This window comes from Cloeon dipterum, chromosome 2 (assembly GCF_949628265.1).
Source record: "Cloeon dipterum chromosome 2, ieCloDipt1.1, whole genome shotgun sequence".
NCBI classification, from domain to species: domain Eukaryota; kingdom Metazoa; phylum Arthropoda; class Insecta; order Ephemeroptera; family Baetidae; genus Cloeon; species Cloeon dipterum.
Window position 1 is genome coordinate 14596719 of NC_088787.1, and position 23945 is coordinate 14620663.

The following is a 23945-nucleotide window of genomic DNA, read 5'->3' on the forward strand; positions in this document are numbered from 1 at the left end:
AAAAAAAGTTGATTTTTTCCCTTTCTTTCGTGGTCTAACACATCCCCTCCATTCACGCCTGCCCTGTCAGAGACGACTGTGCCAACACCCCTAGCGTCACTCGGGCCACCTCATTGGCTGGCGACGTGTCTAGGCGACCAATCCCAAAGCGCTATTCTCATTAACACCGAGGTAGATGTGTCCGTGTGACGCCTGGGCCTCATAGTTTTGTCTTTTTTGTGTTGCTCGCCACCACCACCGCTTTTCGCAGTCTTTTCTCCCCCTTCACGTCAAGATTCCCGACGGCATTCAGCAGACTTGCTTTCGAGCCGAATGAGGAAAGACGGTTCTCGCGGTGAGAGCGCAAGGTGTACAGTTCGCATCTCGCAACAGTCAGTGCTTCCGTGTGATTCGGCCACCCTCGCCGGGGGTGAGGTGACCATGCTAGTGAGGTGATCTGCTGCGAGTGGACGGACCGAGCGACACATTTGAAATTCGCATCTCGCGTCAGGCCGAGATTGAGACTGTGACCACCAGTGCCGACGGACCAGCATCACCTTTCAAAATTGGACCCCAACAAAAAGACATAAAATCTACCTCCATGAGATTCGAGCAGAGTGACGTAGTTTCACCTGAAACTTCGCCGACGACGATGGCTGCGTACCACCCTTTCCTCTTACAGAGGCCGACAGACTTCAGCGTTAGCTCCCTGCTAACCCAGACGCAGTACTTCCCTTCGGCCGGTACGCACCCTCATTACCCTGGCTCCCTGCTGCCCAAACTACCTCACCTGGCGGGACACCCAGGATCGGCCGGCGCCTCCTACGAAGAAGTCTTGGCCGCCCAGCAGGCCGCCGCGGCCGCAGCCGTCGCCGTCGCGACGGCCGGGGGCAGCGCACCCGGCGCCACGGCTCCAGGAGTCGTCCGGCCTCTCAGGGCCATCCAGCCCGAGGAAGACGGCGTGGTCGACGACCCGAAAGTCACCCTCGAGGGAAAGGACCTGTGGGAAAAGTTCCACAAACTGGGCACCGAGATGGTTATCACTAAATCTGGCCGGTGAGTTCGCAATTCATCTTACAATTTCAAATTTTATTCTTTACTGCCTTATTTTCAACGAATGTGATCAAAATTCGAATTTAAAAGGTCCATCGGACAATTTTATTACAATTAAACACCAATCCTCTTTGAGATAGTTAATTAGTAGACCTTGTGAAATTAATTTCAAGAGGTGACAATTGATTTGCCGGTGTGGAAACGTCGCGTGCGAATTCTGACGCAGCTGCGAAAAATGCAGGGAGCCGCTTGTTGGCGAGTGCAAGCTCGTTACGCGGCAAGCAGGAGCTCAGGTAGCTCGGCGCGCGCTTTTTCTCGCCCGGCAGCAAGACCCGGCGTGCCAGCCCGAGTCGAGCGGCGCAAAGCGCGTCGCTCATTGTCAGCCGGCCGCGCGGACTAAAATCGCCAGCGATTGTGCTAAGCTGCGAGCGATCTCATTAGCACACGGCTAATTTCCCAAATAGACACCAGCGCCAAGAGCGCGTAATTACCGAGCTTTGTTGCCAGAGCGCTGGATCGTAATATTTTCGCTTGCTAAAGTTGTTCAAACACATTGCCAGTTGAAGCCGTATTTTTAGTTCTAATTTTAATACTTTCCTTGCAATAAATCAAGTTATGATATTTTATAAGTTAGACGAGTTAGACTATACCAAGAGATATTTTTATTGTTATAAATTACAAATCTTGTTTGGCGTTAATTACTTTGAATTCTTGAATACAAATAATTTGCTAAACCCTTATTAAAATGGTTTTGAGTAAGTTAGTAAAAAATAGAATATATAGCCTATAAAAGAGGGCTGTCCAGAACTTCAGCAGAAAATTGGCATGAGCGATTGATCAAAATCTTAGATTTTGTAATATAATCAAACTATGACAAGTTTTCTAGACACATATAAAAATTAATTCATTCATTTAACTTTTGTTTTTACCTTTGCCAACAAAAATATTATCTCCTATTGAATGAGGATATATAAAGAAGGGAAAATAAATGCAGGAGCACTGAGTCAATATTCGAGTTTGGTTGACTCTCACTTCAATTGAAATATTTAACAGATTTTCAATCACAATTGAGCATTCGGTGTCGTTGATATTTGCTTAGAGTGCAAGGCGATGAAATGCTGCATGCATATGTGTGCGGGTGTCAAAAGCCCCTCTCCGGCGAATTGTGCACCGCCCGTCTCGCTCGCACCCCTTTGCATTCATGAGCGAGTCACCTGAAAGAGTAATTAGCCTCATGTAGCTGGAAAGTGTTGCCGAGCTCTTGCGTCAAGAAAAAGCTGCTGCATCAGCATTTAATCGTTATATATTATATAAGGAGCCCCCGCGCGCACGGCAGCTGTGGCTGCTTTTTCTGCAGTAATCCGCGAGCTCTGTTCGCTTTTGGTACGTCTGATTTGAGGGTGTGCGCTTTTAATTAAAGCATAATGTGATTTAATTGAAACCATGTTGGCTACATTGCGCATTGGGTCTAATTAGGCCTTTGTCGGTCGGTCTCGCGCGCGGGTCGCATGTGCATGGTGCGCCACGAGAACGGCGTGCTGATATTATTAATTCTGTGCCCTGTATTGCCGCTGCACACTCCGCCGGATTGTGCAAATTGATTGTGTTTCGTGCCTTAATTTCATTTGTGAAAAGCGCAGCTAAACCGTGTGCACCAGACATATTACTAATTGTGTGTCACCGCCATGACAGCGGAGATGGAATTTTAAAAGGATCCAAAACAATTCGGTCATTGCGTATCTTTTGCATCGTTGCACTTCAGGTTGAATAAGTGATCAATGATCACAGAATCTTGAAAAAATCTCCATGTCCACACTTAATAGAGGCGATAAAGTAAAAATTTATGAAAGTTTAGGCTTGTTTGTATTTCTTTAGAGGTGATTTTCATTAGATTTTAACTCAAATTAATTTTATGATATGCTTTTCCTTGATGAAATTACAGATTATGAATTTTTAGCTGCCACAAAGCATCATCCTCTAAGTTTTCATGAATGAGCTCACCGCAAATCAGATTATTTCGGACGTTATTGCTTGAAAATAAATTTGTCAAAGACTTGGTTAAAACTAACGGGTTTTAGAATTTTAAAATTTATCTTTTTATGTTACTTTCTGAGTCTAACACTCTTTTAAGCTGTTAATTTTTTAATTGCTTATTAAAATAAAATAGTAAAGTCAAATTTTCATTTTAAGTTAATCAAACAATTTATTAATTTTGAGTATTATTTATATAACTTCATTATGTATTAAATTCTTGACTTCTTTTGCAATTTTTAATTTTTACTATAATTTTTGTTAAACGAGGTCTGGGATTGATAGTGCCAAATAATAAGTGTAATTAATCTAATTCTACATTCCATTTTTTCTGATTAAGCTAGCTATCGATTCGATTTAGATTAGACCTTGGAGTCAGACATGAAATAATAACAATGCAGTGTGCGGAGAGTGTCGCACAAAGCTTTCAGCCAGCCAGTCAGTCGTCGTATATGATCGAGACAGCGCAGCTCACAGAATCCACAGACTCGTTGCAGCAGTAGCAGCAGCAGCATTAACTTTGAAATAAGAACCTGCAATTAGGCTAATTATGCTGGCGGGTAGGAGAGTGATTGCACGCTAGAAACAATATGCCCTTTGTGCCTGCAAATGCATATGCAGTGGCGACGGCAGAGCATTACAGCAGTCGGTCGCCCGCCTTTTGCGCTCTCCCGTCGTCTAAAATATGTCGCCAAGAATAAATACAGCGGAGCCGGCTGCGAGGAACTGCCTAGGGTGGTTTTTGCGGTGCCTCGGCCTGCGGCGGCCGCCGCCCCGGCAGTTGCCCCGCCGCCAAGCTGCACTCTGTCGCCGCCGCCGCCACTCTCCCTCCTCTTTTACACGCTGTGAACCCTTTCGCATATGCATCTCTTTCTTCCACCTCGTGTGTTTGTGCGATATACGCGATGCTGTTCTCTTCTTCTCGCATATACTCAATGTGCCGAGCGCTGAAATACACGCATATAAGCTGGATCTCTCTCTCTCTCTCTCTCTCTCTCTCTCTCTCTCTCTCTCTCTCTCTCTCTCTCTCTCGCACACACACACAAACTCTCTCTCACACACGCATTTTTCAAACATACAGGGAGAAAAGAGCGCCGCTCTCTCTCTCGGCAACAATGCTCTCGGCACCGCCATCATTGTCCCGATTTTTGCAGCCGCAGTTTTTCTGCTGACTGGATCTAGAGTCGGATTTTCATAGGGTTGAGCTGTAGACAGTGCAAACGCACTTTGATCGTAATGCCAGACAGAGCACACACCTCTGTGCGGACAATGTAAAAGGCATTTTGCAGCATGCTGATGACATCAAAACCCCCAAACAAAACAGCTTGCTGTCGAGATTACACAGTTCCAGTCCGAATTAACGAAAAGAGTTTTTGACTATTTAATTGGAATCTGACCTTGATTTGCACACGCAAAAACGTCCAAATTGCAAATTTAGCCGGTGCAATTTTTTAGTTCATCAATTTTAACACCCTGACTATATAGTCAAACAAGCCTCGTATTGAACCCTTCACCAACTATATAATATATATAAATGTAAAGAGCCTTTGTGCCAAACGCACTTCCCTGACTTTCCTGAAACTAGAGTATTAATTTATGCATCTCTGCGCTCATTATGACAAGGCCAGCAGTATGTAGGGGAGTGTGTCAAAGGATTTAGCTATAATAAGAGTTCAATATCCTTATACACAGTCAGGGTGCTAAGCATTGAAAGAATTTGTTTTGCTGATATGAATACCTTTCCCACGCAGTGCAACTGCAGGGGGAAAATCAAATTTCACATTATCTTGATTATTATCTGGTGCTTTCATAATTTGCATTTTTATTTTATCTCATGAAATAGGGTTTCTGCTGCAGAGACCAAAACTTTCGGGTTATAAATTGACGATCTTTGCACCGATGAAAGTCACTGTTCAGATTTTTGTTCATCCAATTTCTATTTATTCAAGTGTATCTTAATTTATAGAAATAAATTTTAACACAGTTTAGTGGCAGTATTTGCAATTCAATTATCCTGCTGATGCACGTTTTGAGCTCCCTCAAAGAGACTGTTTTTAAATTTCCAGCCGTGCCTGTTTACGCGCGGATAACTGCGTGAAAATTTGCGCGTTTGGCCTGCTCTCTGGGTGTTTGAGGAGTCTCACGCGCTGCTTGCCGCTTCTATTTTTGCGCCTCTCGTGCAGTGTCAAAATGCAAGCATCATCACTGCTGCTCCACCGCGAGAAGGGGTTATTCGCAAGTGGCTGCCGCTGTGTGCATGTGTGTTGTATATTATTGGGGGTGCAGGCGGCGGCGGTGTTGGCGGCCTGCGCCAGCTTTTGTATACACAACTCTCAGCAGCAGCCGACGATTCTACAGCATGCATACGAAATAAGCTGTCGCCTGCGCGCTTTTCTTCCCCACGCACCTCGGGGCTATTCTTCCTCGCACTTTATCACTAAAATTTTGATAAGAAACGCCTCCAGCCACCAAGGCTCAAGTATTTCTACTCTCTCGGATGCATCTTTTCTTTAAATGGAAAAATGCAAGATATGCCGTGGAGAATTTATGCTGGCTCCTCAAAAATTCGAGAGCCTCTCTTCAGAAGGGGTTGCTGCTGCAGAAAATTTTTCCTCTCCTTCCTCTTAGTGCTCAAATTTGTTCAGGTTCCTGCTCCCCCAAATTTTCCCGAGCACGATGCATTCTTCCAATTTGATGCCTCTTCCCTGCGTTATTTTTTTTCATTAATTTAATATTCGTGAAAGATATTTAAAAATAATTTACCATTCTGATTTATCAGAAACTTTTCCATTTTGCCATTCATAAAAAATATACCTGCGATAATTTATTTTAAATTTAGCTCCATGGAATATTAAGATGAAAAAACTCTTCTCTCATTTTCACACGACCAAGACTCTTTTCGCCGCTGAAAATTGATATATTTTCGCAAGTTTCACGGTACACATGGTGCACGTCAAGAAAAAGCTGCCAGGCTGGTAATAATAAAAATAATAAGACCCTCACTCGCTCCGTGCACAATCAGTCAGCGCACAGCACAATTTAAATGCACGCACTCCGCTGCTTTTGTGGTCGCGCATCTGAGGCTGATTTAAGTCGCCGCCGCGCTGAGTAAATTTCATTGTTCAACGTGCACCTTGAAAAACATTTCGAAGAGCCCTCAAACTCTCGCTTATTCGCATTCAACTTTCGCAGCTTGCAGCGAGAGGTGCTTTTAATTTTTATTCAATCGCACACACATACACACATGCATTAGATCTATTCTCTCCCTCATTTCTTTTTGGTTCGCCGCCGTAGATTTTGCATGTGCTGCTACAAAGCTGCAAACACAAGAAGGAACCCTTCTAAGGGCATATTCGTATGTAAGAATAATTCTCGCGCGCGCGCACACACATCGAACGTATATATACCTATATACGGCGTAGTATGGAGGTAATAATCCTGCCTGTTAATCATTCACGCAATACGCCACTAAACAACTGACTGACTGACTGGCTGGCTGGCTGAGTGTGTGTGTGTGTGTGCGATGTTTATGTTTAGTAAGTCTGCACATATAGCACTCACACACATGTGCAGCGTGCTGCACTTTTATCTCTGCCAAAGGCTGCGCTACTACGCCGGTTCGCCTTCAGCACACACTCCGTGATGTGTGCTTTATATAGTGCCCAGAATGTGTATGCAAATCGCATTACCGGCGATTTGTTCTCATTGTATTTGCACAATAGGTGTACTAATTGAAGTACCGGCGCGGTGGGAAAGTGTGACGCCTGGTCTTGCTCGCCGTGAGAGATTATTAGACTTGCAGCAATTTTTATTTAAAAATAATTGCGCAGATAATGACGTTTCATGTTCAATCCTTTTAACTGAAAGTACACAACTTTGAAGAGGTTTTGAAATTTTATAGCATTATTCATTAAATACATTCGCCAATAAGGCATCATATGCCCAGTCAACGGGACCCACGCAGTCATTTGTCCTCAAGTCATGAGATTGCACGCAAGAATATTTCTTTCGGCTCATTGGAAGTGTGGAAAGACATGTCAGGCAACAACACAGAGCAACATACCAAAGGTGCATTAATTTCTTCTTATTAATAATTTTGCTCCACGACGAGTGATGGACGTGATGTATTAAAACAACAAAATGCTGCAGCAAGATGATACCGGTGCAGTAACACAATAAATCAGAACAGGAACGGGTTTACATACAATACGCGTTGTGATTGCTAATGCTAAATATGTACTTTATAATAATAAAAATGCCAAGTGAGGAGAAGGACGCGTGATTTTTCCCGACCGATGGGCACATGCGAGTGGGAATGCAGACCGCGATTAATGCTGTGTTTCTAATAAATTATTGATGTATTGACGTCTGCTGAAGAATGCCGTGAACAGTATCAATTGAATCATGCTGTGTTGAATGAGTGAAATCAATAGCATACTATTTAGTCATCATTTCAAGTTGACCAAGTATTGCTTTGCGAAAGAATCCATTCGAAAAAACGCGAGAATCTTGATTTAATATCATTTTAATAGAGGCCTTTTTTCTATACTAAATATTACCAAATATGGACAGTTCTTCTTTATTTGCTTCTGACAATAATCACATTTATCTATGCCACATAGATGTATACAATGAAGAAATATCAGAATAGTTTTTAATTTGCCTCTGATGAGATTGAGATGAAAATCTGATTTAGAAAGTGATTCAGACCAGGGATTTTCTTAGGAGGGAATAATTAAAGGCTGATGCCAGCAGAGTTGAACGATGACAGATGGGTTGCACAATGAGGAGACCGGAGAGCTATTGTTTTTGTCTTATGCTCTGCTCCCTCCCCTGTTGTTTCCACCCCATTTATGCTCGCGCTCGCATGTACTTGTCCACGTCATACCTCAAATAAAGACGGCATGCTCAAATTCTTCTACATCCTCGCAGTTGGTCTCGGAATAAATGGCGGAGCAATCTGGCAAATTAGGCTCAACTGACTGAAAAGTTTGCGGCCCTTTATTGCGCGCAAAGCTATAGTATGTATAGTTGTGTGCACATATGCGTGGAGCGCAATTCACTTTGTTGGCGTGCAACTTTTTTTAAAGGCGTACGTTTGCGCGAATCCCCAAAAGTGCCGGCCTGGAGGGTCTAACGTTTCAGCACAATTTCGGAGGTGTCACAAATCTTTGAGTGAGGCTGCCGTCTGGCCGAGTTGCGCTCTGCTCAAGGGCTGTTCCTTGAATTATATCATGTTTTTGGAGTTGACTCTCTTTCTCGCCCTGGCAGCAGCCCAGCCAGCAGCGCAGCACCCGAGATCAAAGTGCACGCTGCTTATTGTACTATGTGCTCCAACCATCTTTTTGTGTATCTTTAATGTTCTCCTTGAAAAACGCACTTTACACTTCTTTGAAGAAACCTAACGCTAACACGCGCATTCAGGCCGGCAAAGAAGCAAAGTAACACGCGCACGGATCATAATAATAAAAAGTGGTTCTGCTGCTATTAAGGGTTGCCTCTTTTCGGCAGCCACTCTTCTTCCTTCTTCTTGTCCCTCTTTCCCACCCCGCGTGTTAATTCCAAAACTACCCCCACCACCCTTTACTGCCTCGCGCGCGCGAATTTTAACGCTTTGAGTGCCAAGTCACGACGGCTTCCGACTCATATACTCGTCGCTTCCCTCTCGTTTGGATTAATTAAAAATAAAAAATAAAACATATATCGCTGTACAATTCTGCGAAAACACGACTAATTGCGAGGAAATTCCAGCATGCTGATTATGCGGAAATTGGTGTGTGCAAACGTGATAATAATTCCTGTAATTCCGTTTGTATGCCTGCGAGCGGCGAAGGAGATAATTTTTTTCATATTGAAACAGCAGGTGTAACATTTTTCACTCTTGTTTCAACAGTTGTGCAAGAATACCTTTTTAAAAACATCAAACTGCGATCGCCTGTTATTCTAATAAAAGCGCGACCGAAATTGAAAACTATATATATTTATCTCTTGCTGGCGTGGAAACGCGCGGCAGAGATATCAGAGCCTGATTGGATGACTGCTAATGTTCACAAAGCAAACTCAACCTTTCTGGTATACAGGAGGAATCGTCATAAATTAGATAACGTGCCGCTTTTTGGCTGTGGCTCATTTCATCCTTGTCAATTTTCACCTGCTGCTCTTCAAAGCCCTCAGGAAGGTCTGATAAAATTGTTTAGGAATATGACACCACTTCTTCTCCATTAATATATACACTATAATAATTATCAAACACACTATTTAGTTGTATTTCAAACTCACTCAACACCTGCATGCTGTTTTTGGAGAATTTGACAGCCTGCCGTCATTATTATTTTTTATGCAAAATATCATTTCTTGCAATCTGGCCTTTTCCTCCCAGGCAGTCATCAAAAGGTTTGCATATAAATTAAGGGTCGTAATGTCCTGAAATGAAAATTCCACAGCAAAAACAATGCGAGTGAGCGGATGTACTGTTAAAAAAATAATTTACCACTGTCGGTTCAAATTATTTCAACCAACAACTTTCAGTGCAACGTGCATTAATGAACATAACTTGCTTTTGCGCTGTGAGAGAGCTTAAGAGTAAATTTCTAGAACTTGCTTGGGAGTGAGAAATGCTTTGCTGAGCATCGGTGTAAAGTGACATTTGTAAGTGTCACGTGTAATTACAATTTCGGAATCTCGGAGGCGAGGGAGCAATGGCAGCCGAGAATCAAGAAACGCGCACCAAGAGCAGAGGCGAGCGATGCAGTGTAATTGCTGCTAATTATAGAGGATGGCGTTGCGTGGCAGGGAATTGAAGCTCTTAGCACCTCGAGATGCCAGAAACTGATAAAAAGTCGACAGCACATAATGCAATAAAGCACCGCGCGCGCAGATAACACGCGGACGGGGCCATATTATATGGCAGCGCCAAAACCATCACGGCGGCGTGCGTTGCTGTATGTGTTATCAATGCTTTGCAGGAGGAAAATTACCATCGTGTGTGTGAACCATTTGCACTTTGGAACAAAAGAATACCTTTGAAAAAGATGCAAGTTCGCCTTTATTTCTCACATCTGCTGATGCATCCGTCCTGTCGTGCTGTGTAATATTAATCTGGAAATGTGCGCGACGCCGCTGTCGTGTTCTGAGATCGTAAAAAACCGCGCTGCTCTGTACGCGCGAGCTGTGTCTTTCCTAGAACGTGGTGTCGGAATTTGTAAGCGACTAATTATTATTTTATCATGTGCAGAGTGTGTGTGTGACTCTCCGTCGATCTCATGCATGTGTGCTCCGCGCTTTTTAATTTAATCCATTCGTGCACCATTAACTGCAAGTGTTTTTATTTCCCTGTCGACGCGACGTGTCAGGCTGCGAATCATAAAAAGTAATTCATGTTAACTTTCTGTTTTGAACGACATACAAAATGAAATGTTCAGTTAGTCATACTTGATTCCGCAGCTGCCAAGTTTAGGAAATAAATTTAAGGATGTATGAACAAGTTTATGTTTTAAAAAAGGGAAGCAGCATCTTAACTTAATTATTTTAGGCATGAATAATCTGTTGACGCTATTTGATAAAATTTCAATAAGATCTTTCGAATTTTATAATTTTAGTTTTAAAACCTGAAAGCTTTTTATTAAATTTACGACACAATTCATACTTTTTCGCCACACCATATTGAGTTCAGAAGCCTATGTGTGTAGTTTTTAATTTCCGATCATATGTAGGACCGCAGGGAAACACTACTGTCATATATTTGAAACACACAAATCACAATCGGGCGCGTGATGGCGCAATAAAGCAATTAAATATGGGCTGCGCGCTCTCGCTCATCAACCGGACCCAAATTATTAGCAATAATATCGAAGCTGCCAACCATAAACACCACACTGGAACCGTGAGAGAACGACAATTTTTCGCAATTTCCCAGCTGGACACTCCCCCTATGTGCCACGCTTGAATTTGATCAGCAGAAAATTGAAGGCAATTAAAAATTCCAATCGCGCGATCGCAGTTCCGTGCTCATTCTCCCATACCTCGGTGAAATGTTGAATTTTGACGTGCTGCAGGAATTATTTTAACAGAATCAGGTGGGACGAGTTTTATTAAATTAGTCGGAAAAGCTATAAACAAAGGAAGAGGCTGGAGCGCTATCATTTCATGCGAAAAACGTTGTTCGGAAGTGTAAAAAATGACGCCAACATATATTTCCCTGCCGCGCAGGATGAATTTTTCGATTTGAATTTTTGATTCAGTGTGTGTTTTCAGCAGATGCTGGCCCCCGTCAGCAAGCTCGATATAATGCTGCTGCTTTTTGCTATACACCAAAAATAAGGAACCCGTTTCTAATGAGTCTTTAAAGTGTGGCGATCTCCAAATCTACGTTATGCTTGTATGGCTAGCTGAAAAAAAAATTGCTGGACTGAGTGAATATAATATCCTGTTGGCGAGCGAAAATAAATGAATGCAGCTGGAAGGGACGTGTCCACTCGAGAGCGCTTTCGCTTGGTTGCACCCTTTGGTCACGCCGGCTTAAATCGTCTCCCACACGCCCCTCAAAAGGATCCCACCGCGGTGCACCCTCCAGACGGCGCCAGTCCCCTCAATCGACGCACCAGCGGTCGCCGTTGAACAATGCCAAAAACAACTAGCAAACGTAATACATCCTGGCCAATTACTGCTGAAAAAGTATCAAAGAGGAGCGGGTGTTCCATTTCCTTTTCCGAAATCAATGGTTTAGTGTTTCAACATCTGGCAAGCAAGATTTCGGGGCTTTGGGCGATCCTTTTTATGAACTGACCCTGAGCTGGAGGGCGATGGAAGCTCAGAAGGACGCACCGTCGGGTTTGTCCACATCCATAAGCGACGCTGAACATAGATTTTTCTCTCGCCTCTCTGCTCGCATCTTATCAACGGAGAAATCACTTTGCAGTTGCGCGTCGGCTCCACTTGCCAGTGAAAATTGATCCCGCGATGGAACAAATTATTCCCGCTCACCTCAAAACCCAATCTACATTAAAATATCGATTTCCTAACGTTTCATCTATACCAATGAACGCGTTTGATATTTGGCTTGGGATATTCAGGCACAAAGATCACATTAATTGGATTTTTAAATATTTTATTAGTCGAAAACACTTTTGCAAAAATTGTTACAAAGAGTTTATTAATCGTTAAAAAACTGTGGCTTATAATAACGCTTTACAAAAGTATATCTTTACTTGAAATGATGTCCGGAAATTTCCCAGGTTGCCATATATAAGTTTGAGAAAATCGGCTCAAAGGTTCGCATGCTAATCAAGCATGCCCCCCCCCCCCCCCGGCTAATACTGTAAAATCACGATTTATTTAACAATTTAGTGAGTTTTTCCTCAAAATTCGCACACCATTGCTTAGATTGCAACGAGAGGGATCAGAATTAAGTAAAAAAGTAATTGATAAACTGTATAATTATTTTAGAAATCTGGCAAAATCTGAAATAAACTGTTCCTTGCCCCTGATTTCATTATTGCACAGATAATCGTTAGCTAAATTTCACAACTACAGCAATATTTATTTTTAATTGTTGGCCTGTAAAGCTCATCTACTTTAAATGTAAACATAAATCCATCTGCGCACTGGTATGTATCATTAATAGACTTTTAATTCTAATTAACTCTGTTTAAAATGTAAAAAAGGAATCGCAATTTAAAAATGAACACTTTTCAAAAGCTATATAATGCTTCTCTTTGCTCCAGTGTGATATTATTGATCGGCCGAGTTACGTACAAATGAGCGACTTGACGATGGTGTTATGGGATCAAAAGTACCGCCGCCGACTTATGGGAATCCAAGCTTGTTTTGTAATCCGCGTAGATGATTGCTTTGAAAGTTATCAGACGAGAGCGGGTGCAAGTAGCAAATGAGCTGTTTGCTAGCTTAGGAACTGCCAGCAGAGCGTTCTAATTAATTAGTGTTGATTTATTGACTGACAATAATTAGCAGTTGAGGCACATGCTATTAGTGGCTGTTATTGCTGTAAAACCAGAAGGTGCATTTTTTATCAAGCGTGCGTTTGCAGCTTCCAGCGGAAAATACTTACACACTCAGCTGCGTGCGAGTGCGGCGAGATAAACGCCCGCGAAAAGAGGAAAACGACGCATTCGGAATGTGCAATTATCACCTGCATTATTCCGCCCGCAGATGTATGTTATTCTCCTCAAGATGAGAAGTTCGCCATGAACTGATTAACATTATCATTATTTTCTGAACGGCGCAGCAACAAAATAATATAAATTGTTCATGTGTTGAGCTGGCCTTGCCGCCGAGCAGCGCAATTAATTTTACAAACAGCTCATATACGCGAGAGAGCGCGCGTGTGCACACACGCTGCACAATAAAATGCAGCTGGCGATGCTGTTTAAAAGTCCCTGCATTATTTTATGGCGAGCGGTATGCTCTCGTGCGAGCAGAAAAAATTGCGTCGCGAGATGTATTAAATTCGAATTTTGATCACGTGTGTTACTTATTTGTTCTGTTTCTTGCTGGAAAGGCGCAAATGCCAATCATGCCATGAATCGACTATTAAATTTTCTGAAAAACGCGATTCTTTGGCGTAATTTCCATTTCGATTCCAGCAAGCTTTGCATTTTGTTTTGTCGTTTTCTTCCTCTCTACCTATTTAGCCGAGCATCGTTTGACAAAGGATCTGATTTGGAGAGCAGAGGGAGCAGCAACGACGCACCGCGGTTCTCCGCTGCAGCTGAAATCTTGTCCGTCCATTCACTTTGTGTACTTCCTAATTGCCCGCTTCCGTTCTAGGACTTTTGAGCGCGGCTGTGGAGCTTTTCAGCTCTCAGCTATTTTTTTTTCATGGGATCAAACGCTCTTGAATGTGGCCGCGGTCGTATTGATTTACGTGTGCGCCTTGTTTTTCATTTTATTGGCCCTTGCTCGATCGCATTATTTGCTTGACGAGAATAGAGGCAAAAGTTTGATTGCACCGCGCATTTCGCTTTAAACCATTGCGTGGACTAACCTCAATTCCAAACTTTCCCAGTCTTTTAGTAGGTAGAGGAAGTTCAATATTGCGCTCAGAAATTCTATAAATTTTAAAAAGTTAGAAGAAACATTATTTTTACTTTACTTTTTATTTTAAAATAAAATCACAATTAAAATTCTCCCTGGGCATGTTCTTTAAGGGATTCTCGCCAATGCTTACAGGCAAATGTTCCCGCAAATGAAATTTCGGGTGTCTGGTTTGGACGCCAAGGCGAAATACATTCTGCTGCTGGACATTGTTGCCGCCGACGACTACAGATATAAGTTCCACAACAGGTACCTATCTTAGCCGAACAGCTAGTCTGCAATTTTGTGTTTTGTGTGTCTACAGACGCATGTTCCCCGCCTACAAAGTGAGAGTAACCGGCCTAGATAAAAAATCCAAATACATCCTTCTAATGGACATCGTGGCGGCAGACGATGCTCGATATAAATTCCATAACAGGTATATAAAACGATGACCACAATGATAGTGTTTATTTCAAACCAATCTCTATGATTCAGTATAACATATCATGAAAAAGCGCCGGTCTCTCTTTAATCGTAATTGATGAGTGAAAGAGTTGAGAATTCCCATCACCACGCATCTCGTGTGCTTTTCATTTTTGTTCTGTCTTATCGTTTTTAGACGTTTCGAAGTTTGAAATCATTTTTACTTCATGATTTCGGGCTCGGAATATTGCTTCCTTTTTTTGGATATAATTTTGGCATGCAAATGGCTTGGGAAGTGGGAAGTCTCAACTGATTCGGTCTGTTGTTGATAAAATCTGATCTAAAAAAACTGTCAGCACGTCTGCAGTACGATGCATTTTCCCCTTTTTGCACGAAATGCCAATAATTGGTATGTAAACAATTAATTATATTAACCCCGCTTAAACTAACGAACTGCAAATGCTCTATCCTTCTTACTGAGATTTGCAAGAATCGTGAATATCATTATTATTGCATTAAGTACTGTGACGTCAAGACCTAATGAGTAAAATGGCCGCCATACTCTTAACACACAGTATGACCAGGTGAACATATGCGTGGTGCATGTTATTTGATAAAATGAAGACAGCAATCCTTTTCCTCTCTCTCTCATATTCTCCTTCGCTCGTCGCCGATGTCGGCACCTGCGAAATAAAAAAGCAGCTTATCCGCTGCGTCTTGATTCATAATTCATAAACTCGCTACATCTCATTTGTATTACGCTCATGTTTTGACATCCCCCATGGCTGTGTAAAGCAAGTACCTCTCATTGGCAGCGTTTGCCATTAAAATGTCTCTTTCAAATATTTATTTATTTAAGTTTTAAGGCAAGCAGTACGAGTCGCGTTCAGTCAAAGCAGAAAATTAAATGCGTCGCACTCTTGGAACGATGTATCGTTGAAAATTGCGGCCAAATATTTTATTTTTATCCCCCTTTGAAAATTTCAATTTCTTTGTCCAAAACGTTATGAGAAAATGGATTGCTGGTTTTCGCTTCTTTAATTTTTGTTCTCAATGGCGCTAAATTCTCACAAATCAGTTCAGTGTCTCGTTACATTTTCTTTCAATATCAACAGCAGATCTCTGTTGGTCATTTTTAGTGTAGCAAGTCTGCATCTTATCCAATTCACAGACTAACACGTGCATGAACAACTAAAGAAACAATTATATTTTTGCCAAAATGTTTTGCATGTACAATAGTCACGAATTAAATTCGATTGGATAAGGTGGCAGAGAGGCCTTTTTCATTATACTGAGAGAGTCTGAGTGACTGGAAATCTTTTCAAAATCGTTTCAATTCAAAAGACGCAGACGTGCGCGCTTGTAATGCCTCGTGCGCGCATTCCACTCACATCAGACTCTTTTCTGACAAAAATTTGTACAGTTATTATCCACAACCTTTGATGCGAGAGTAAAAACGCTTCCATTTGAGCAAAAAAAATGACTGAAGACATACACGCGTTTAGCTCGGATCGAAGGTTGTGGAACTCCCCCGGCTGATCGAAATATTGCATTTTGTTGCAATGCGTCTCCCTTTTCCTTGTTTCAGTCGTTGGATGGTGGCCGGGAAAGCCGACCCTGAGATGCCCAAGAGAATGTACATCCACCCCGACTCACCATCCACAGGCGAACAGTGGATGCAAAAAGTAGTCTCTTTCCACAAACTCAAACTGACTAATAACATCTCGGACAAGCACGGCTTTGTAAGTACTGTACGTTGTATCCAAAACTTTTTTACTCTCTTAGTTATAAGGAAAACTTTTGGATTGGGTTCGACGGTTTTATAGTGAACGCGAAATATTAAATTTGTGTAACTTTATTGTCTGTACGCGAGATCGGCGATTGTGATTCCATGCACACCACACATTTTATTAATTTTTATCAAAACATCTGCCAACAGCTTCCCCTATGGCGTTCAAACATAAAATTTTATGGTGTCGTGGTTTTGTGTGAAACAAAGTGCAAATGTGTCAACATGCAATGTTTTTGGAATATAAAGCGATCGCCCAGCGCTTTTTGCCGATAAAAGTAACGCCTTTGCCACTGGCTAATGCATGGCCGCAATTATTATTCGAATCCGCGCATACGTGAAATTTGGCTCAAAAAGTGCGCGATGGTCGGTTTCCCTGAAACGAGGCTGGCAAGCTGAACGGAAATTATTATACAGCACCGTGTGTGCGCGCAAATCACTGCTCAATGTCGCATTTGATGTGGAAAAATTCGCACCGTCCAATTATTTGAAACGTCGATCGAACATATACAAATAATTATACCGTACTGCGAGAAAAATGGCGTCAACGTGTGTTGACAGCGTTGGACTTTTCACTTTCCAGCTTCATTATACCGTTTCCGTCAAATCTGACGTGGAACTTTGATTAAATTCTCGCTTTCAGGCCAGCACTTTTACACAGTTATAAAACCGCAAAATTTGCTGATAATGATTACTATGCTGACTGAAAAATAGACCTGCGGCAGCTCTTTTCACGCACCTGTGTAAATAATGTAATTCAGAATGGAGAAGACGGACGTGTTTCCAGCATTAAACAGCCGCACGGAGTCCAGTAAAAATAGCGCTGATATATAATAATACGCTGCGAGTGTAATTATATTTTACGAGGCTGGCTCTCTTCCCATTTATAATGAAGAAATTTGGACGCGCCGGATTTTGGTCTGAGAAAATTAGGAGGAAAATAATTTGGGAGCGCAGCACACGCATCTCACATGCTTAACGAGGCGATCGCCCCAGGTGGAAATGCGTGTGGCCTCCCATGATTACAGCTCTAATAATGATTGAGACGTCATCTCCCCAAAAAAGTTGTACTAGAGTTCATTATTTTGTCTTTTCCCCTTCCAGCCAATGTCCCTAGGAGATCAATTTGATTGGGGTTAGAAATTTATTGTTGGCATCGCGCGCTACATCAGATTACCCGATTGATATAATAGAGGAATTCTCGCTCCAAATTGGCTCGCTGGATAATCCGATGGATTCTCTGAATATTTTAACCGTTCAATTAATGACAGAACGAAGTATTTTTTAAACCAATAAAAGCAATTTCTAGAAAGTTTAAAACAAACATAAATAATAAAAATTAGTGCCGGGGAAGTGAATTCGAGTAATGCTATGAATGAACCCTTTGTTTATAAGCAAATTCCTATTCGCGGTCGTTAATTTTTTCGTCTTTTATTTGGTTTACGAAGCTTGAAATGAAAACAATATAATTTATTTCCAACGTGCCTGCTGCCGTTCCATTAAAGGCAAACAGGCGCCTTGTGATGCAATAAAAAACTTTTAATTCTGAAAGCAAACAAAGAGTAATAGCCGCGCGGCCTATCAGCCATACAAATCTTCACCCAAAACCAAGTGACAACAATTTTCAACTTCCTTTTCTCCACAAATTCCGTGCAACGTTCTCTCCGCACGAAAACGCCAGCACTCCATAAAAAGTGAGCGCGCGCGCGAGCTACTCTCACTCACCCATAGCACAGAATATAATAGTTTAATAATTGGCACCAAATTCGGTTTAGTCGAAAAATATATATGCTCGCCGGGGCGATAAAACTCAGAACTCACTGCTCGAATATTAGATTCAGTGTGAGCTCTCGAGCCGTGGAAATTGTTTTTCCCCTAGTGCACCGCCTGGGGGTAATTAAAAAAGTTTGGTGCCGAAAAACAGCGTTATCGGCCGCGATGATCAGAGCTAGGCTTTTATTGCACCCAGAAATTCGGAGAATGGGCGATGGTGCGTTTCTGCGCTCTGCGCTGTCGTTTCTCGCTCATGGGCGGCACCGAAATTCACCTTTCTGCTCGTGTCATCACCTGAATTAGAAATAATTACACTGCTTGACACCGACACCGCAGCTAATTTTCGGTAATGCTACACTGCGCTAATGCAATTAATTTTCTGAACCATGAAATTAAGATTATTAATGCTGAGACAGCTTTAATAATTTTGAAAACAAAGTTTTTGTCCATTTTCCATCATTTTCTGATGAAAATGATTAATCGAATTTGAGTTGAACCAACCATTAAACTCTTCCGACTCTTCCATTTTTTAGTGTCACATATTCTTTATCGTTAAAATCGATTGACTGTCAAACTTCTTGCTCATCTTGCAAAATGGATGCCAGCCGCAAAAAATAGCGTGCTCAGCGTCTGCAATTCTTTACAGCGAGACACTATAAGCAAGCGTCCTGGGCAATTAAAATTTTCACAAGCTGCTAATTAGCAAGTGCGAGAATGGCTCTTCAGTTTTACACTTCGGTCGCAGCTGTCCACGCCAAACAAGCCAGAGCCAGCATCTCTGGGGCATGACCATAATCAATATGAGTGTGCGCGCATTAAAATAAATATTATTTATCTCCTCGGTCCAGGGAAAACTTGATTTTCAGCTCGCAGGCAATAAAACCGCTTGTAAATTTAACACAAATGCGCGTCGTCTCCGTTTGCCGCCAGAGAACTGGCCGCCGCGCCGTAGCATGCTCTGAATTCTATTAGCATATAGTTGAATTAGGTATTTTGTTTTTTGTTGAAATTTTTTCTGGTCAATTTGTTTTCAAATTTGAAATAATCCAGGATAATTTGGAAAGTAGCTTAATCAAGATCGTGAGTAATGTTATTTAGCTGGAAATTATATTTGATTTATATAGAGACACCGATTATTCGCAAGCACTGTGGCGAGACGGCTAATTACCTCCCAAAACAATTACACCGTTCATTGTTGTGGATTGTTGGTTTCATAGCGCAAATCAATAATAAAAGTTAGCTCGTGCCAAAACAAAACAATGCGCGACCGCCGCCAATTTCCTTTAAAGCGTGCGCGTTGTGGTTTTGTCTGTGATTGCGCACTTTTGCAGACGTAAATTGGAAATTACGCGTCGATAATGCGGTGATCTGAATCGAACTAAAACGGGTTTCCTCTCAGCACCGTTTTACTCTAATTAACCAACAAAAATTCCTCGTTACCTTCTTCAGCATCCAAATTGAGTGTTTTTGCCAGTCGGTTTGAAAAAAATAAGTAAACAGCCGACGTGGAATCATCAGCCATAAATTTTTCACCACATCGGTCTAGTTAAATAGCCGCTGCTTTTCTCTCGCCCTTGAAAAGGCCGAAGGCTCATTTCGAAAGGAAGGTTTGTTTTTCCTGACGGCTCTGCTCTCCTAATTTATGAATTCTCGGGATTGCATGTTGCTGGAGCCCAATTCTGATTTATGATCGATCCGAAGAATAAACTCCTAACTGCTTGTGTGGCATTGTAAATAATAATATCAAGATGGGATTCAGAGGAGTTGATAAAAAGCACTAATTATCGAGCAAAGCCTGGGCCCCAGATCTAAATTGTGTCATCAATATAGTTGGTCCAATTTGCATCGAAAAACAATTTAATCCGACGGAACAAGAGTCGCGCTAATTAGGATACTATTAAACTGGCCCGGCTTGATATTTAATGTAGCTATATACGCGCGCGTCTTTCGCGAGAGACCGACGCCGCTGAGAAATAATGGGCGGCCGTTTTGAGCTTCTCAGTCAGTGCAAAGCTGCTGACGCTGCTGCTGCTTCTGCCCAGTTCATGCCTGAGCAGTCTTATTTTTACAATTTTAATGGGTGGTATTTTTGGTTTATGTGGCAAGAGAAGAAGTTATAAAATAAAGAACGCGAAAAGAAGGCTCTCCGCGCGAGAAAGGAGAGTGAGCATAAAAGTTTTGTCCGCTCTGCTGATGGCTGCTGCTTCCATATGCACATATATAGAGATGGTGTTTTTATGGTTCTCACGCAGTCGAAAATACATAATAAAAGAGCGGAGTAGTCGACCGTCGCGGACCCACCACCAGGCCGAATAAATTTCCCGCGCGCGCGATTATTACTATCATTTTGTTGTAAATATCGTCATCTTATTCGCTGCTGTCACACGCGGCCGAAACAGCATGTTTATTTGAAAAACACGATCCACCGACACTTCACGGAAAGTGCGATATAAAACAAAGTTGTTAATGCGCTGCTTCCAACTCGCGCTAAATAAATATGGCAGTAAAAATTGATTGCAACGCTCGCGCTTTTCCGCAATTAGCGACCGCTGATGGGGATAAATTTCCATAATTGAGAAATTACATACAAACACGCTCTCGTTATTGAAACAGCAGTAACTCGCACATACCTCCTTGGAGTCGGTTTGTAGTCATAATTAATTAATATCTCTGTCGGGCAAACTCATAAAACTCTCTCCGAGGGCAGTCAATATTTTGCATGGCTAATCACCGCGCGCGGCCGCCCCGATAATATATATCCATACATATTTATAAATGCACGTGTGCGTGTGCGGCGTCGGTGGTCACTTACTTTTTAATGCATTGTTCGTTTACATACGAACATTTGAACTGCCGGCAAAGTTGTGTTGGGCAAGCAAAAAAGTATTTAATTCTTTGGCTGCCGTGAGAGGCGAAATCAGCAGCAGCAGCAGCTCGCGAAGGATTATTGCGACAATCGAACACAGAAATGTAAGGACACCATCAGTGCTCATTGTATTGTTCGCCCGCTCGCTCGATGGCAAACACACACAGTAGTGTATTGTCTTGCGAGTGCGGAGCAGGAAAATGTAAATTATTTATAAAGCCGCAGCGGCGGCGGCGGCGGCGTCTTCAAAAGATGACGCCGCAAAAGCAGCTTGGCCGCGAAAGCAAGCAAAAGCAAGCGATGACCAATCACACCAAATACTCTCCACCAGTCTGCATTATTTGTTTTATTAAGTGCACCTTTTATTTGCGCCTTTGATTCAGTCACACGAGGCGTCCTGCTTTCCAATCTCTATACTTCCCAAGAATTTATATCGAAAAATGAAATATTTATCAGAGGAGGCATTTTTCTCAGCAAAAGGCAGGTGTAAAGTTCTGTTAAAATCCTCACCCCTCAGTTAGTCAGTTTGTGCAGGGTTAGAATACAAAGCGCCCATACATTCGACAATGCAATAATGCACGGTCAATGTGTTTCGACACTTCTTATCCTTTCAATAATATAAGGGCGCCAGACGGTAACAATGATCTTGGGTTTCTCGGAATGCGTTCAGTAAACAAGATTTAACAAAAGATTCAATACACCTGCACACCTGTATACATTGTACTTTACAAAGAAATCCATAGAATGTGTACAAATCTTGATTGGTGACACAAAGAGCAATAGGGTGAGATAGAATGTTTCACACTGTGTTAAACTCACAGTTCTTTTGACCACCCGGTAGATCCCTGTGATACATCGGGACGCATCTATTTGTATACGTTGTGCTAGGCGCCATGTCTCCTCAAAAATCGGCCCTTTGTATAGTCGGTGTCTGGACAGAAAAATCCACGATTGAAGAGGTGCTATAATGCCACCTTTTTAAATACAATTAATTCAATGACGCTGCCAAACAGAAACGATTTCGTTTTGTCCACTGCTGCTGCTGCTGCTGCTGCTGGAATAATAAAAGAAAGCCAGCCATCCGCCAGTAATGCACCCACCCTATAGGCGGTCTACTCCGTTGACTGCGGCTGCGGTTGCTTTGACCAAAGTGGTGGCGGTGCGGCCTTGTGAGTGGCACAATGGCTTTGCGAAAATAATTGATGTACTATTTGTGCCACGAATGGAGCCACTTGGTGGGTTTTCGTTTCGTTATACACATGCCGTCGTCGGAGCATTTGAGTGGAAACGGACGAGTAATTGTTTTTATTCCCTCATTAAAGTCACTCCACGCCAACTCCATTACCTGCGCCCTCTTTGGTGTTGCTCGTTGCGCAAATCACTCATTCACACCAGACCCAGCCAAGTGTGAAACTTAACGTGTACAACTTTTGCAAGATATTTTTCTTAATCAATAAGTCAAAAGTTCTCAAATTGTCTATTCCTGCGAAGGACAAATCTTTGGTTCTTTTTACAAGGGAATATAGCAGCGAAGTTAAATTTATATTAAACAGTCGTGACTACCAAGAATTTTTTTTTTCATAGATTTGCATTTGATTATTTTTTGGAACCGTTCCAATTACAGTCCGGTTTCTCTAATTTATGATCCAGCCAATTTTATAGCGAATTTACATTCCAAAAAGGCCAGGCTCACAATTAGACCTATTGAATTTCACCAGATTTCCAAATGCCCACCTTTTATTCTTTTTCCCGCTGCTGCTGTTGTTGCTGCTGCTGCTAAAAAGCGCGGCCTAAAATTTACGACCCATTGTTTTTCACGCGGCTCCGAACTTATCTGGCGTGCTCTGTGTAAATAGTGGCCAGCTAAAACGCCTCATTGGCAGCACAAAAAGGTATTAATTTACCCTATTTTAGCTGCGAGATGTGTTCGGTCGGCGGCGGCAGCGACGGCGGCGGCTTCTCTTTTGCTCTCTCGCTCCGTCGGCCCTGCTCTGTGTGTTATAATATTATTCTAGCCGCGCAGGAAAAATAAAGAGAGTGGCAAACAACAGCTTATAGGAGAGGAGCTGGCAGGAAACCCAAGTCGCTCAAATATTGTTTTAGTTAGACACATTTACTTTTAATACTGCCGTGCTACGGAAAACAAACGCGGCGCTTATTCACGCGGGGCGACTTTTCTCCCGTGTTTGCCCAGCATCAGCAGCAGAGCAGGAGTGAAAATCTCCTTTCCTGCGCTCATCGCTTTGCCGTGATCGGAAAAACAACCAAAGCGGCCGCGAGACGCCGCAGCTTACACAATTAATTTGGAGGCGCGCAACTCGATATGACAAGCAGCAGAGCGCGCAGCCATGGCGCACCGCACCGCTTGCGGGGATGAGGTTTTGCTGTCAAAAACGCCATCGCACGGCTGCTGTTTGTTGTTTGCTTTATTGTACGAGGGCGAAAAGAGGTTAAAAAGGGGCCCTATCATCCCCAGCTGCATGCTGTCCCACTCTATTTATCTGTCCATAAAAAGAAGATGATACTTTTTGTGCTCACTCAGCGAGAGCGCGCTCCTCTCGCACTCTATATGCACTATCTATCTTGTCTCTCTATTCAGAAGCAGCAGCAGCTTTTAATGCGTATGTGTGCAGCAGTTAACAGGTAGAGAATAGGTCGGTTTAGTCCGAAACGCGATGAATAGCTCGCCAGAAAATGGAGCAAGCACCGGGAAATTAGCATCAGCTGCCGCCTCATTATTTCAAGAGGTGTCTCTGCGCGTCCGAAAGTTGTTGAAAAGCTGCTTTTGTGGCCGCTTTTTTATGTGCCCGCGCGCCGAGCAGCCAGACAAAAATGCTTAAGTGCCTAGTTTGGCGCTGTTATATGCCGTGGGGCCATTTTGAATTTTAATTAGCCGCCTCGGGCCGCGCGATTTAACACTTTTCTTTCAGTCGGATTTCACTGCGAACGAACGTTTTTGCCCGTTTTTTTCGGTGGGAAAATGCCGGCGTGTAAACA

General features: G+C 42.5%; 1 protein-coding gene across 3 annotated transcripts in view; it reads left to right on the top strand.

Annotated features, from left to right (window-relative positions):
• Nucleotides 1–202: 202 nt before the first annotated feature.
• Nucleotides 203–23945, top strand: part of bi (bifid) — a 52542-nt gene continuing 28799 nt past the window's right edge. The window contains exons 1-3 of one of the 3 annotated variants that reach the window (XM_065480905.1): nucleotides 203–1035; nucleotides 14251–14364; nucleotides 16109–16271. In XM_065480905.1, the coding sequence (XP_065336977.1) occupies nucleotides 581–1035; nucleotides 14251–14364; nucleotides 16109–16271 (732 nt within the window). In that variant the 5' untranslated portion in view covers nucleotides 203–580. Of the gene's footprint in view, nucleotides 1036–14250; nucleotides 14365–14419; nucleotides 14534–16108; nucleotides 16272–23945 lie in introns of all 3 variants that reach the window. The other 2 variants (XM_065480906.1, XM_065480904.1) reach the window with 2 other exon arrangements.